Here is a 15,674-nt window from a genome sequence, read left to right as displayed (position 1 = left end):
TTTGGACTCGATGATCTATTTTCTAATAGTTGATGAGGATCTTTGATGAGAACTTTTGAAATTTGGTTGATTGGAAAGAGAAAAAAAATTTCAATGGCCCGTGTGAGGGTCGAACTCACGACCTTCGCGTTATTAGCACGACGCTCTAACCGACTGAGCTAACGGGCCTTGAACTGAAAATTAAATGATTTTTAACATATATAAATCTTATAGAACTTTTTCTCAATCAATTAGATCAAATCTTCAGTTCTTATTCAGTCAATTGTTATTTTTTTTCTTTTCTTCCCTATTGAAGATAACATTTCAATTACCTTCACATTAATGTTGTTTACTTTGGCTCAATGAGAAAGAGACAATTAATTGATTTCAATTACCACTTTTAATCAACTCATTAATGGAGAAAATCAATTTAATCCTATTGATGATCTTGCGATATGTTGATTTTGTTTTCTTTGGATTAACATGATAACTTATTTTTCTTAATTAATCATTTTTATCCTTGGAATTAGTTGATCGTTTCATTTTCTTTGATCATCAAAAACAATTAACAGAAATTATAAATAACCAAAGTGATAATACTCTTCATTAATCAAAAAGAGAGAAGAATAATTTCAATTTTAATTGATTTCTATCAAATTGTTATCTTTTTTTCTCATTAATTTCTTTAAATTGTTCCAAACGAAATTAATTTAATTGAGATTATGCGATATTCTAAAGTGGCTCCATCTGGTGGGAAGAAAATGAAACTAAAAAGAGTTTTTTTCTTTTTCTTTTCTCTGGTAATAAGCCAAAGAGAAGAAGCTGTAAGAATAAATAAATTGTTTCTCTCTCAGTTTCTTTCTCTCTCTCTCCAGTTTTTTCGTCCTTGAATTGAAAGTCCTTCATTTTCTCTCTGATTTCGAGAGTAAATCTCACTTTTGTTCTCTTTCATTGGTCAACTTCCTCTGTGGAATATATTATTTATCTCTCACTCACTCGGTCTCTCTCAGTTTCGTTTCCTCTGATCATCATCTTCATCATCATCCTGTTTGTTTTGTTCCTGGTTCACAATTGTCATTAACAATCTCCCTCTGTTGCTCTCTCTCACACACACTCTCTCTCTCTCTCATTCTTTCAATCACTTGATTATATCAATTGTGTTGATAGTTAGACAATCAAAACAATTAGGCTAATATAATTGAATTCTTTTTCTCTTTTTGTGTTTGAATCAATTTAAGTTCTCTATATATTTACTAAGTGTCAACAATGTCAACTTCGGATGCCATCAAGCATAAGCAAATCTCGGTTCGTGGTATAGCCGAGGTGGAAGATGTTACAGCAATAAAGAAGTCATTTAATCGTCACCTTCATTATACTCTGGTAAAGGATAGAAATGTAGCCACCAATCGAGATTATTACCATGCAATCGCTCACACAGCCAAAGATCATCTTGTCTCTCGATGGATACGAACCCAACAAAGATATTATTCTGAAGATCCAAAGGTTAGAAATTTCATCATCTTGAAAAATTTTCTATTCTCTTATAAGAAAGAAAAAATTCTCTCCTTTATTCCAAATGTTCTTCTCTATTCTGTTCTATTTTCTAATAATAATTTCGCTCTCCCTAACCTAATCTTTCAACCTAAAAGATTTACAACCTTTTTTTTATATCGAAAACAATATAGTCTCGCCAATCAAAGATAAAGGAGAATATATGTAATTCTATCCAAACAACAAGAGAAAGAGGAGAAAATTAAAAGCTTCAATAAGATAAAAAGCTCAATTCTTTCAAGGACAATTAGGTTGACAATCAATCACGCAGAGTGCCAATGGGTGCTATGTCTTTCCACCATTGACTCTCCCGTGTTGATAACCTGATGATAGTGACCCTTGTTTATTTTTCCATTTCTTTTTTTTCATCTTCTTCTTTAGTTTATATCTCCATAAATCACTAGAAAAAGAAGAAGAAACCTCAACAAAATATCTTATCTGTTTTCTAAATTTTCCTTCCAACTAGTTTTCACCTGATACATGGTAAAGAAAATTAATTAAAGGAGGGATTAATTATGGAAGCTTAAAAAGTAAACCAATGATTAGTGGAAAATGATTAAATAACGATCAATATTGAATCGGATGTTAGAAATTTTTTCTCTATCACCTTGTGTATATTTGTTTTCTTTTCTCTTGATTAATTTGTCTTGATTCATTTTTTTCTTCTCTTCCACAATCCTAATGATTCTTATTACAGAGAATCTATTATCTATCATTAGAATATTACATTGGACGATCATTGACCAATACGATGTTGAATCTTGGAATTCAGGGTAGTTGTGATGAGGCTCTTTATCAAATGGGCTTGGAAATTGAGGAACTTGAAGAGCAAGAATTAGATGCTGGTCTTGGAAATGGTGGTTTAGGTCGTTTGGCTGCTTGTTTCCTCGATTCAATGGCAACTTTAGGAATTGCTGGTTATGGTTATGGTCTAAGGTATGACTATGGTATTTTCAATCAACGTATTCAAAATGGTGAACAAGTTGAAGAGCCTGATGATTGGTTGCGATTTGGTAATCCATGGGAAAAAGATCGACCTGAAACAACCATACCTGTTAACTTTTATGGTCGAGTTATCCAAGAGGATGGAAGATCTAAATGGGTTGACACTCAAATCGTATTTGCCACACCTCATGATTATCCTGTTCCAGGATATAAAAATAATGTTGTCAACACAATGAGACTTTGGTCGGCTCGATCACCAATCAATTTTAAGCTTAAATTTTTCAATGACGGTGATTATATTCAAGCGGTTCTTGATCGTAATCTGGCTGAAAATATTACCCGAGTTCTTTATCCAAATGATAATAATTTTGGAGGTAAAGAATTACGTCTTAAACAGGAATATTTCATGGTTGCTGCAACTCTTCATGACATCATCCGTCGTTATAAGAATGCTCGTAAAATGAAAAATGAGACTCATCTTGGTTACGATTTATTCCCGGACAAGGTTGCAATTCAATTAAATGATACTCATCCTGCTCTCGTGATTCCTGAATTAATGAGGATTCTGGTTGATATTGAAGGTATGCCTTGGGATGATGCCTGGGCGATTGTGGTGAAAACTTGTTGCTATACAAATCACACCGTTTTACCTGAAGCATTGGAACGATGGCCGGTTACCCTATTTGAAACTTTACTCCCTCGACATTTACAGATCATCTATGAGATTAATTCTAAACACTTGGAAGGTGTTTCCGCTAAATGGCCCAATGACCTTGCTAAAATGGGTCGAATGTCATTGGTTGAAGAATGGCCTTACAAGCAGATTAACATGGCCAATTTAGCGGTTATTGGTTCACACTCGATTAATGGTGTTGCCCGGATTCATTCAGAGATTATCAAGAGAGATGTTTTCAATGATTTCTATCAGATGACACCCGAAAAGTTTAACAATAAAACTAATGGTATTACTCCAAGACGTTGGTTATTGATGTGTAATCCTAGTTTGGCGGATCTGATTGCTGATCATATTGGTCAAGATTGGATTACCGATTTATATCAATTGAAAGAATTAAGGAAATTTGTTTCGGATCAAAAGTTTATCCGATCTGTACAAAGGGTTAAACAGGAGAATAAGATGAAACTTGCCAATCTATTGGAAAATGAATATGGAATTGAAATTAATTCTGGTTCATTGTTTGATATTCAAGTTAAACGTATCCACGAGTATAAGAGACAATTACTTAATGCTCTTCACATTGCCACTCTTTACAATCGAATCCGAGCCGATCCTGAGGCTGATATTGTTCCCCGAACAATTATGATCGGTGGTAAAGCCGCACCCGGTTACCATATGGCTAAACAGATAATTAAATTAATCAATGGAATAGGAAATGTTGTTAACAACGATCCAATTGTTGGTGATAAATTGAAAGTTATTTTCCTAGCTAATTATAGAGTCTCTTCAGCTGAGAAAATTATACCCGCTGCTGATTTGTCTGAACAAATATCAACTGCTGGTACTGAAGCTTCTGGAACTGGTAATATGAAATTCATGGCTAACGGAGCATTGACCATTGGTACTCTTGATGGAGCTAATGTTGAAATGGCTGAGGAAATGGGCCATGAAAATATCTTCATCTTTGGTATGACCGATGCTGAAGTCGAAGCCCTGAAAGTCAAAGGTTACAACGCTCATGATTATTATGAATCTATACCTGAGCTGAAAACTGTGATAGATCAAATTGACAATGGTTTCTATTCAAGAGGCGATGCCTCCGTTTTTAAAGATGTCGTCAACGTTTTAATGAATCATGATAGGTTTTTCGTTTTCGCTGATTATAAAGCTTATATCGATGCTCAAGATAAAGTATCTCAAACTTATCAGGTAAAAAATGATCAATCAATGAAATAATTTTACAAGAGACAATTAACTTTAATTTGATTTTTCCTTCATAGGATCAAGAAAAATGGACTCAAATGGCCATTATCAATATCGCTTCTGTTGGTAAATTTTCATCTGATCGAGCGATATCTGAGTACGCTACTGAACTTTGGGGAGTGACTCCTACTCGACAAAAGTTTCCCGAACCCTATGAGTCCGTTGAAAATAACGGTGTTGTCGCTGCCAAAGTCCCACCGACTGAATCAAAGGCTCCCAGCGTTATTAAAGCAGCGGCGGCCAATCTCGCTGCCAGTGGTGGTACTGGCGATGGAAAGAAAATTGTTTCAGCAAAGAAATGATGAAATAAGATTTAATTGTTTACTCATTGATTTGTTTTCTCTCTTTTTCTTTTCCAAGTTAATCAATATTTCATCTTTACCATTTTAATCATAATCCTAAATCTAAAACATAAACCCAATTATGAAAGTAAAGGTCTTTCAACTCGAGGAAAATGATACAACAGATATTTAAATGAATTCAATCAAAATCAACAAAATTTAGATACAATTTATTGTTGTATTTTTAAATTAAATTGTTTGCAATGTTGATTTTTTGTTGCCAAAATGTTTACAGAGTTTGAACCTGATTTTTTCTCATATAATTAATATAACAATTCCCTTCCCACCTTGATGTAAATTTTTGTCTTTGAGCTTTGAGATTTGTTTCCTAATTCATAATCTACAAAAATAAATCAAATGAATCTAATTACAATTAACCGAAAATTGTTCTTTTAGTCAATTAAAAGCTTTACCATTAATAGTTGAGGGATAATAATTGCTTACAATTAACTCATTTGGTAAAAATTAACTTGTAAACAACAAGAAAAAGGTTGAAGATATTAAAAATAAAGCAAATCAAGATGACAACAATTAGATTAAATTGCAATTTAAACAATGATTATACAATTTTTTTATTTAAAGAAAACTGTTACAACAATTAAATTAAATCAAGTTAACTCTCTTATTGTATTGTTTGTTTTTCCCAATAATTTGTATCAAAGTAATTAAGTTGATTGACTGATTGGGTTTTGATTTTATTTTGTGACGAGGTGAAAGTGTAACAACCATTGTGAATGGGACAATTAAGGAAGTTTTTATTTTAATTGTGATTAAATTATCATCACAAGGTTTGCAAGATGAGTTCATCTAAACAACCACCTTCCTTTTCAGGAAAGAAAGACAATAAATCAATGTCCAAGGAAAAAGTGACCACTGGTAAATCGAGTGTTGGTAAATCGTCATTTAAATCTGGTTTAAGTCCACCGAAATCATTAACTCCATCCAAATCATCAGGTGGGTTGAAATCATCTCCATCATCACCTAAATCACTTTCTCCAGGCCTCAATGTGTCTTCATCTAAATCTAAATCAACTTTACCGAAATCATCACCGGCTTCCAAGTCCAAAACATCGGGATTAACTGTTACACCGAAATCATTAACTCCATCGAAATCATCAAGTGGATTAAAATCATCCCCATCTCCATCTTCACCCAAATCCCTTTCTCCAGGTCTTAATTTACCTTCATCCAAATCGAAATCAACTTTACCTACTCCACCAAAACCATTGATTCCCTCTAAATCATCAGGTGGATTAAAATCATCTCCATCATCACCTAAATCACTTTCTCCAGGCCTCAATGTGTCTTCATCTAAATCTAAATCAACTTTACCCACTCCACCAAAGCCATTGACTCCCTCTAAATCGTCCGGTGGACTGAAACCTCCTTCATCTCCATCAGCACCTAAATCATTGCTTAAGGTAAATTTGGATCCTAAATCAACATCACCATCGATACCTTCAAAATCTAAGAGTAGAGTTCAATTTACTCCTTCGACTAAACCGGGATCAATGTCATCAACATCAACCACATCAAAGTCGAGCTCAATTACTCCAAAACAAAATTCTCAATCATCAATCGCATCTAAATCACTTTCTCCGAGTGCTAATTTGTCTTCATCGAAATCCAAGTCAAATTTACCGATTTCACCAAAAATATCAATTCCGTCATCAGGTGGATTGAAATCATCTCCATCATCTCCATCATCACCTAAATCACTTTCTCCAGGTCTTAATTTACCTTCTTCCAAATCGAAATCAACTTTACCAATTTCACCGAAATCATCACCAGCTTCCAAGTCCACAACATCGGGATTAACTGTCACACCGAAATCATTAACTCCATCCAAATCATCAAGTGGATTAAAATCATCCCCATCTCCATCTTCACCCAAATCACTTTCTCCTGTTAATTTACTCACATCAAAATCCAAGTCAAAATTATCTCTCTCACCATTAACTCCAGGTAAATCATCAACTGGCTTGAAATCAACTCCATCATCTCCATCACCACCTAATTCACTTTCCCCTGGTTTTAAAATACCTTCAGCAAAAACCAAGTCGAAAATGCTGATTGCACCTTCATCATTAATTAAGTCCAAATCATCTACTGGTTTCAAAGCTCCACCATCACTTTCTCCTGGTCTTAACTTATCATCCAAATCGAAATCAACTTTACCAATTTCACCCAAATCATCAGGTGGATTAAAATCATCTCCATCGTCTCCGTCGTCTCCATCATCACCTAAATCACTTTCTCCAGGTCTTAATTTACCTTCAGCTAAGTCCAAGTCAAAGTTGACTATATCACCAAAGGGATCGATTCCTTCATCGCCCGTTTCAAAGTCGAAAACTGTTCTTGCATCATCTGGGTTAACTCCAAAACCAACAATTCCACCGAAACCTTCAAGTGATTCGAAACCCTCTCCATCTTCACCTAAATCACTCTCTCCGGGCCTCAACGTATCTTCATCAAAATCCAAGTCGAACTTACCAATTTCACCAAAATTATCAATCCCATCAAGCGGACTAAAATCATCACCATCTTCACCCAAATCCCTTTCTCCGGGTCTTAATTTACCTTCATCCAAATCGAAATCAACTATACCCACTCCACCAAAACCATTGATTACCCCTAAATCACCGGGTGGATTAAAATCATCTCCATCATCACCAAAATCAAATTTACCAATTTCACCAAAATTATCAAGTGGACTAAAATCATCTCCATCATCACCCAAGTCACTTTCTCCGGGTCTTAATTTACCGTCTTCCAAATCGAAATCCAAACTAACTCTTTCGCCGAAATCATCAACTCCATCTAAACCATCAGGTGGGTTTAAATCATCTCCATCTTCACCTAAATCATCAACTCAACCAGGATCTCCATCTCTAGCATCATCATCATCATCGAAACCAAAGTCAACATTGATTCCTTCAAAACAAAGTTCCAAACCACCAATTCAAACTAAATCAATTTCTCCTGGAGTTAATTTACCATCAACCAAATTGAAATCGAATCTACTTGTTTCACCGAAAGATTTAATTCCCTCTAAATCATCACACGTTTCCAAGTCGAAAACTGTTGTTCCATCATCTGGTTTAACTGTCACATCAAAACCTTTGATTTCTTCTAAATCATCAAGTGGATTGAAATTATCTCCATCATCTCCATCATCACCAAAGTCCAAATCAAATTTAACTCTTTCACCAAAATCTTTAACTCCATCGAAATCATCAAGTGGAACTAAATTAGCTCCACCTTCACCTAAATCACTTTCTCCCGTTCTTAATTTACCTTCATCGAAATCCAAGTCCAAATTATCCGTCTCACCAGCATCAGTAACTTCATCTAAATCATCAAGTGACTTGAAATCATCTCCACCATCACCTAAGTCACTTTCACCTCGATTGAGTTTATCCAAATCAAAATCAAATTTAACTCTTTCACCGAAATCATCAACTGAATTGAAATCAACTTCATCTCCACCTAAATCATCAACTAAACCAGGATCAGTATCTTCATCAGCGTTGACACCAAAGTCGACATTAGTTACTTCAAAACAAAGTTCCCAACCATCAATTGCACCTAAATCACTTTTCCCTGATCTAAGTTCATCTAAATCGAAATCAGATTTAAATTTGTCACCCAAATCATTAACTCCATCGAAATCGTCAAGTGGAACTAAATTATCTTCACCTTCACCTAAATCACTTTCCCCTGTTCTTAATTTACCATCATCGAAATCCAAGTCTAAATTGTCTATCCCACCAATAACAGTAACTTCATCTAAATCATCAGATGGCTTAAAATCTACTTCATCTCCACCCAAACCATTGATTAAAGCAGTTCCCGTTTCCAAGTCTAAAACAATTCTTAAATCATCAGAATCAACTGAATCACCTAAACCAACTCCTCCAGGATTCAGTTTACCTTTAACCAAATCGAAATCAAATTTAACTATTACACCGAAATCATTAACTCTATCGAAATCATCAGGTGGATTAAAATCATCAACATCTCCTCCTAAATCATCAGCTAAACAAGAGCCTCCATCCTCATCACCAGCACCACTAATTACTCCAAAACAAAGTTCTCAACCACAAATTCCAGCTAAATCAGTTTCTCCTGGAGTTAATTTACCATCAACCAAATTGAAGTCGAATCTACTTGTTTCACCGAAAGATTTAATTCCCTCTAAATCATCAGGGGGACCGAAATCATCTCCATTTCTACCTAAATCATCAACTAAATCGACATCGTCATCATCCTCGAAATCCGATGCTCAGGTTGTTAAACCGAAACCATTAGCCAAAGTGGCCCCAATGATAATCAAAAGTCAACCGAAATCGCAAGAAAAATCAACTCAGATTTCATCATTTTCTCGTGAGGCCGATTCGGTTAAATCGGGTGTTTCGGTCATGGAAAGTGGCCTTGCACCTAATAAACCTTCAGAATTCACTGATGAAGAGAAGGCGAAACTTGATCAAACCAAGGAAGAAGATAACAAGAAAGCCAAAGAAGATGAAACAATCATGGCGATAATAATTAAGTTCTTAATGAACTGTAATGTCGTCTAAAGAAAAAAACCAAATCAATTATAATCTTACTTCTTAATTTTCTCATTCAGGGACTAAAATAGTTACCAAAACAAGAATCGATAATCTTACAATATGATAATCTCAATATACCTTTTAATCTTTAATTACTGTTTAATTTTTCTTCTCTTTATCAAACTTATGTAACCAATTTTCATTTTAACAATAAACATTTGAACAATTAACTAACCAAATCTCTAAGATCATTTCCATCTTAACCCAAATCACTTTCCCCTGTTAATTTACTCACATTAAAATCCACCAACCCATCAAGTCGAATTTACCAATTTCACCGAAAACATGAATTTCCTCTAAATAATCATTCCAATCAGTTAATCACAATCCAAACTTTGGATTCCAAAGTTTGGATTCAATTACGAACCGATTCAAACGAACCGCCATCAGAATCAAAACGGATCAGTTTCTGAAAAGATCCTAAGAAAGGATCAGATATTTGCTTGTTTTCATCTGAATGTTGATTCATTTTATTTGGTCATTTGTTTTTATTGGTAAATTAATCGGTTTTTGTTTGTTTATTTCTTAATAATTTAGGGACTACTAATTAATCTTTTGTTTTTAGACTTGTTCCCCTTGATTTTTACATTTTGTTAATACCATGGATTCCCCCTCATCATCCAGCTCAAATGAATATACTCAGGAACAGTTGGAGGCTGTTCGGCGTATCAAACGGTGTAAAAATCATTATGAACTATTAGGAGTGAGCAAAGAATTTACGGAAGCTGAATTAAAGAAACAATATCGTAAAATGGCCTTACAATTTCATCCGGATAAGAATAAAACACCAGGAGCTTCAGAAGCATTTAAAGCGATTAGTAATGCTTTCGTGGTTCTTTCAGATACCGAGAAAAGAAGGCAATATGATCTATATGGACCTGAAGATGGATCTAGTCGATCACAAACTAGTTCTCGTTCAAGAACAACCGTTTTTACTGATGATGGTAATTACTTTGAATATCATAGAGGATTTGATGGTGATGTTTCAGCTGAAGAATTGTTTAATATGTTCTTTGGTGGTGGAAATGTATATTTACGTCGTAATGGTCGTTATCCTAGTTCAAGGACTCAAAATCAATCACCACAACAAGAACCAAGCGGTTTTGGTGTCCTAATTCAAATGTTACCTGTTCTGTTCCTTGTCTGCCTATCAATGATGAGCTCATTCTTTGTCTCAGATCCAGCATTCAGTTTACAAAGAACTCTGTAAGTCAGTTAAACATCATCAGTGTAAATCTACTTCATGTGACAGAACACAACCAACTCTTCAATTGTTAATCGTTCTACTTTTCAATATCATCTCTTAACCTTAAATCAGATGAAAGAGAAAATGATTCAATGTTATCCACACTCAGTGAGCTTTCTCTTTTTCTCTCTTCTCCATTTCTAAACAATTAGTTGATCATCAGATTTTCAACTATAGTTGAGAAAAAAAAATCCATATCAAAGTCCGAATCAGGATTAATCTTGAAAGTAGATTTATGCTCTTGTTCTCACCTTGTTTTATCTCTCTACTATTAATCTCTTTTTGTTTCTTTGCAGAAAATATTCAAATGAAAGAACAACTTCTTCATTTAAGGTCCCTTATTATGTAAAAGATAATTTTGAAAATGAATACAAAAGTAATTTAAGACGAGTAGAAGCTTTAGTAGAAGAAGAATATGCTAACAATCTAAGAGCAGCTTGTTATCGAGAGAAAAATCATCGTAAGTATATTAATTTTCTATATTAATTAATCTATTCAATATCATCGTTATGTAACAGTTTAATCGTATTAATATGAATGTATTTACTTTTTTCCCCCATTTTCAATGTTTAGGAGATGCAATGTTATGGAGAGCCCGAAGCTATGGGGATAAAGAATTGGAGGAAAAAGCCAGAGCCTACAAATTAAATTCTTGCACCAAATTTAATGAGATGCGAGAACATTATGTTTACTATTAATCCTTTTATTGGGATGAAACCATTGATTCGAAAACATTTAAATGGACTATCGAGAAAAGAGAAAAACAATTTCTTACCAGTTCTTCACTATAATTTGATGACAATTCATAATTATCAACATCACCAACACACAACCACCACCACCAAAACAACAACAACAACAATCTTATTGTCAACATCTTCTTTTTTTCCTCAACTCTATAACAAATTCATTGTCATCTACATGAACCACACCAAATACATGTATTAATAATGAAAATTTCCTTATCATGATCTTGTCTACAACTACAATGACAAAGACACAATTAAGATCATTTTTGCCCTTTGGCTGCAACAATTTTGGTCAAATAGCTTGGAAACCATCAGCAAAGCAATATAGCCAACATATAACAACAATAGTAAATATAATATACAAACAATCAAATCACAATTGGTCAGCTGTTATAAGTCATCACAAATTAAAAGGATAACATTTAAAATCGCAACACTTTAAATTACGCTGATAATCAACAACCAGTTAATCAATAAGTGATTTTGTGAACAATTAATTTGGTGTAAAGAAAAAAACAACTGAGGATTTTCAGATTAATTCTGATTCAATTCTCATTCACCATTGTGCAAAAATCCTAAATAAATCAACATGAATACCTTTTGTCCTCATCATTTGATTGTGTAAATTTAATCATGAGACAAAAGTGTATCAAAAAAAAAAGTCAAAACAATTAACCACAACAATAAGGAAGGGAAAACAAAAAAGATTTGGACATTTTAATTTCTTCAATCGATTCAATCAATTCCGGTTCCAAATCAAGTGAATCCTATTCCTTAATCCACTAATCAACAAACCATCACCACCACCACTTTCCACCATCTAAATCTTTAATTTCCTTCTTATTTTCTCCTCTAATTAATATATAATCTGTGTAATTAGTTGTTTATTTCTCAAGTTGATTTCTTATTATAAAAATGTAAACAAAAACAAAAGTGAACCAAATGATGATTATTGTTTTTTAATCAATCATCTTGTTGACATTTACCTATTCCCATCTCCATCCTTATCCTCCTCTCTCTCTCTCATTTCATACATTCATCCGTCATTTAAAATTAAGAAAGAAATTAATTGACTTTGATGCTAATTAATCCAATCTTCATTAACAGCAAGGATTTATATCAAATCAACCAAAACAAACAAAGATATTAAAACAAAATCAATTTTATAACATTATCATTGAAACAAAAATCTCATACATTGTATACACTTATATACACATGTATCCATCTTATTGTCCATCATCGTGTAACAATTAACCAAATTGTAATGAAACTTAATCACCAGAAATGACAGTTAATTGATGAGCTGATTATTTTTCACACAATTAAATCATAGACTAAATTTAATTACAGAAAAAGGTACAATTGAGTTTTTCCTCATTCGATCCACTCGTTAGGTGGCGTAAAAGTAAACAGTTAATCCGAATTGGTGATTTTCTCATTTGATAATCGTACTTGCAGTGAATCGGTTTAATCAGTTGATTATTGTTATTTCTTCACCGCGAACAATTAACTAATTATGTCGTCAGTTATATCGGATGATGAACTGTATCAAAAGTTCAATCTAATTCCAAGTGAACAACTTGAATATGGACCAGTGAGTTTTTCTATTTGTTTTTATTTTCTTCTTGTTTGTTTTCTGTTTTTCCTTTTGTTTTGTTTTCCTCTCTGATTTTGATTGATTGTTTATCTAATTTGATTCCTCATTTCAATCATTTCATTTTCTACCATTTGTCTATCACTTTGTTCATACCAATTGTCATTTCTTTTTTTTTCTATCATTGTTGTCTTTGTTTCTTCTTTGTTCAGGTTTGTGGCCATGGGACATTCGGTCAGATTCGGATCGCCCGTTGGAATGGTACAGTTGTGGCCACTAAATCTTTCCACTATAAGCAAAATTTTCACGCTGAAATCAAACACTTTCCCCAAGATAAACACCCTAATATAATTAAATTGTTCGGCATTTGTCCGAAACATTCACTTCTAGTCTTGGAATATGCTGAATTAGGCTCATTAGATCACAGTAAGTTTCTATTGTCTTGCTATTTTTATCTCTATTTTTGTGACAATTTGTCCTTGATTTTCATCTTTAATTGTTATTCTCATCAATTAATCTTCAACACCCATCAGCTGATTAGTTAATTTACCTGTGAATGTAAATATTTGATTACATTTTCTCCCTTACATTTACTAAATTCCCCTCACCGTTTGTTATGATTTTATCACTAACGATTTTTTATCCTTTCAATTTCCATCTCAATCTAGTTCTTCATGAAAGAATGGACATTAATTATAAACTATCGCACGCAATTAACTGGTGCCTTCAAGCTGCTCGTGGTATCTCATATTTACATTCAATCAAACCAAAGCCAATGATGCATCGTGATTTAAAACCACCCAAGTAAAGTACCAATTTAATATTGGACCACCACAACAATTAACTGCAATGATACTTTTAATTATCTTCCATTAGTCTCTTAGTGTTCGATGAGGGTCAAACAATTAAACTCTGTGATTTTGGGACACTACGTATGGTGGACACAGAGGTGACCAATCAACGAGGATCTGCTGCCTGGATGGCACCCGAAGTATTTCAAACTAAATCATATTCGGAAAAATGTGACATCTATTCATGGGGAATAATCTTATGGGAAGTTTTATCCCGTCGAAAACCTTACGAAGATACAACCGAATCTTGCCGAATATTCTGGCTTGTTGCCGCAGGCCTTCGTCCCCCGTTACTGAAAGAATGTCCCGAAGTATTGGAACATCTAATGGTCCGTTGTTGGAACAAAGATAGTTCCCTCAGGCCAGATATTCACACCGTTGAGACGATCATGCAAAAATTGTTCAACTTTTACATCGATGATAAAAACGATTCCATCGATTCGTTGTGCCTTACGATTCCTTCAATTCATTCATCAACATCATCTCAAGACTCATCATCTCAATCATATTATCAATCAACTCTATCATCCGATGTTCTAAATGTATCTCTACCTCTTTCCGTTGACTCTAATCGAACAATTAATTCGTTGGAACCTCAGTCCAATACAACAATTAACTCTCCTTCATTCCAGGTTCGTTTTCACTTTATATAAGTTATGAGAGATGAACAATCAACTTATTTTCTTTTTCTTTTTTTTCTAAATGACAGCAAATCACATCTCGATCAGAACTATTAGATGAGCCGTCGACTTCCAGGCCACTGGTATGTTTCAAATTATTCGGTAATCTAAAGAAAAGAAAAGATCTAACACTTTCCGATGAATTTTCTCAAGTTTCGTTTTCGAAAAGAATTCGTAATCAAATGTTCAAAATGTTCTAAATGTCTATCGTCTTCATCTTTACTATTATTTGTCTTCTTAATTTTCTCATTTCTATTATAATTTTACGTGCAATTGTTTATGTTGATTATCATTGATTTTGATTGTCTATTATTATCACTTATTATATAGATTAATAGTTCGAGTGAAGATAATAAACAATTACGATTTTTGGACAAACCAAGTCAACTCTCATCTCGCTATTCAAATGATTCCTATCATACTTATGATGGTCTCGATGACGATGATTTCGAGGCTCTCCTTTCACCTGATCTCATTCCCACTCGACCTAATGTTCAAAATAGCGCTTCAATGCAACTTTACGAGCTCCATCGTGAAGAGGCTAAAAATTATTTGGAAAAGTATTTCAATATAATTGTTCTGGAAGAAAATCGCCTTGAAAGGTCACAAATAGAAAAAGAGATTAACGGAACTTGTACCTATTCTCTGGAAAGTTTAAGGTCACTTTTGAGATCGGAACAAGCGAAATACACGAAAATGATTGCCGACCAAAGGATCTCGTTATTAGAAGCCAAGGAACGAAATAAATTTAGCACTTATGAAATAGAACAGGGTTGGGTTATGATCGGTTAATCAACTGATTCCATTACAATTAACTAATTTGATTAGGGAGAAAAAAACAGTTCTAACAAAATAATTGAGAAATTAAAGTTTCTTGATTGTCATCGCCTAAAGTTCAATGACGATTAGTTTCTTATTAATTAACTTGATTCTAATTGTTCCCAGATAATTTAAATAATTTGTCAATCGATTGATATTTAATTACTTATATCGAATCAAATAAATTAATCTTGTTACTTAAATAAACAATTTGTTTAATCAACTAGAATAATCTGATAAGTTATTACGATAAACTTAATTAACTTGAATAAAAACACTTCCTGTTGCTGTTGTTAAATTAATTACTTCTTAACAATCAATTGATTGTCTGAGAAAAATTGACTCTCAACTAATTGATAAAATC

At 33.6% G+C, this 15,674-nt stretch overlaps 4 protein-coding genes and 1 non-coding gene across 5 annotated transcripts; 4 read left to right on the top strand and 1 right to left on the bottom strand.

Annotated features, from left to right (window-relative positions):
• Nucleotides 1-94: 94 nt before the first annotated feature.
• On the bottom strand, nt 95-168 carry Trnai-aau (transfer RNA isoleucine (anticodon AAU)). The gene has a single exon. It is a non-coding gene; the product is annotated as a tRNA-Ile (tRNA).
• A 648-nt stretch (nt 169-816) lies between these two features.
• Nucleotides 817-5,139, top strand: LOC128390167 (glycogen phosphorylase-like). The gene is made up of 3 exons (XM_053349850.1): nt 817-1,482; nt 2,228-4,360; nt 4,432-5,139. The coding sequence occupies exons 1-3, from the start codon at nt 1,246-1,248 to the stop codon at nt 4,714-4,716; spliced, it is 2,655 nt and encodes an 884-aa protein (XP_053205825.1). The 5' UTR covers nt 817-1,245; the 3' UTR covers nt 4,717-5,139.
• Nucleotides 5,140-5,288: 149 nt separating this feature from the next.
• Nucleotides 5,289-9,538, top strand: LOC128390146 (proteoglycan 4-like). The gene has a single exon (XM_053349829.1). It carries the CDS (start codon nt 5,553-5,555, stop codon nt 9,333-9,335), a length of 3,783 nt encoding a protein of 1,260 aa, XP_053205804.1. The 5' UTR covers nt 5,289-5,552; the 3' UTR covers nt 9,336-9,538.
• Nucleotides 9,539-9,829: 291 nt separating this feature from the next.
• On the top strand, nt 9,830-11,452 carry LOC128390241 (dnaJ homolog subfamily B member 12-like). Its single transcript, XM_053349934.1, has 3 exons — nt 9,830-10,574; nt 10,911-11,074; nt 11,188-11,452. Exons 1-3 carry the CDS (start codon nt 9,970-9,972, stop codon nt 11,310-11,312), a joined length of 894 nt encoding a protein of 297 aa, XP_053205909.1. The 5' UTR covers nt 9,830-9,969; the 3' UTR covers nt 11,313-11,452.
• Nucleotides 11,453-11,785: 333 nt separating this feature from the next.
• On the top strand, nt 11,786-15,533 carry LOC128390223 (mitogen-activated protein kinase kinase kinase 7-like). Its single transcript, XM_053349911.1, has 6 exons — nt 11,786-12,960; nt 13,173-13,386; nt 13,629-13,764; nt 13,837-14,443; nt 14,521-14,574; nt 14,822-15,533. The coding sequence occupies exons 1-6, from the start codon at nt 12,883-12,885 to the stop codon at nt 15,281-15,283; spliced, it is 1,551 nt and encodes a 516-aa protein (XP_053205886.1). The 5' UTR covers nt 11,786-12,882; the 3' UTR covers nt 15,284-15,533.
• Nucleotides 15,534-15,674: the final 141 nt, after the last annotated feature.

The sequence above is a fragment of the Panonychus citri genome, unplaced genomic scaffold, assembly GCF_014898815.1.
Source record: "Panonychus citri isolate SS breed McGregor unplaced genomic scaffold, ASM1489881v1 Contig00011, whole genome shotgun sequence".
NCBI lineage: Eukaryota > Metazoa > Arthropoda > Arachnida > Trombidiformes > Tetranychidae > Panonychus > Panonychus citri.
Note: the sequence above shows the minus strand (reverse complement) of the source record. Positions and strands in the feature narration are given on the sequence as shown.

Coding starts and splice junctions, on each gene's coding strand:
- LOC128390167 (XM_053349850.1), top strand. CDS start 1,246: ATGTCAACTTCGGATGCCATCAAGCATAAGCAAATCTCGGTTCGTGGT. Junction 1,483..2,227: donor ATTATTCTGAAGATCCAAAG/GTTAGAAATTTC, acceptor TTCTTATTACAG/AGAATCTATTATCTATCATT. Junction 4,361..4,431: donor AAGTATCTCAAACTTATCAG/GTAAAAAATGAT, acceptor TTTCCTTCATAG/GATCAAGAAAAATGGACTCA.
- LOC128390146 (XM_053349829.1), top strand. CDS start 5,553: ATGAGTTCATCTAAACAACCACCTTCCTTTTCAGGAAAGAAAGACAAT.
- LOC128390241 (XM_053349934.1), top strand. CDS start 9,970: ATGGATTCCCCCTCATCATCCAGCTCAAATGAATATACTCAGGAACAG. Junction 10,575..10,910: donor TTCAGTTTACAAAGAACTCT/GTAAGTCAGTTA, acceptor GTTTCTTTGCAG/AAAATATTCAAATGAAAGAA. Junction 11,075..11,187: donor TTATCGAGAGAAAAATCATC/GTAAGTATATTA, acceptor TTCAATGTTTAG/GAGATGCAATGTTATGGAGA.
- LOC128390223 (XM_053349911.1), top strand. CDS start 12,883: ATGTCGTCAGTTATATCGGATGATGAACTGTATCAAAAGTTCAATCTA. Junction 13,765..13,836: donor CGTGATTTAAAACCACCCAA/GTAAAGTACCAA, acceptor ATCTTCCATTAG/TCTCTTAGTGTTCGATGAGG. Junction 14,444..14,520: donor TTAACTCTCCTTCATTCCAG/GTTCGTTTTCAC, acceptor TCTAAATGACAG/CAAATCACATCTCGATCAGA.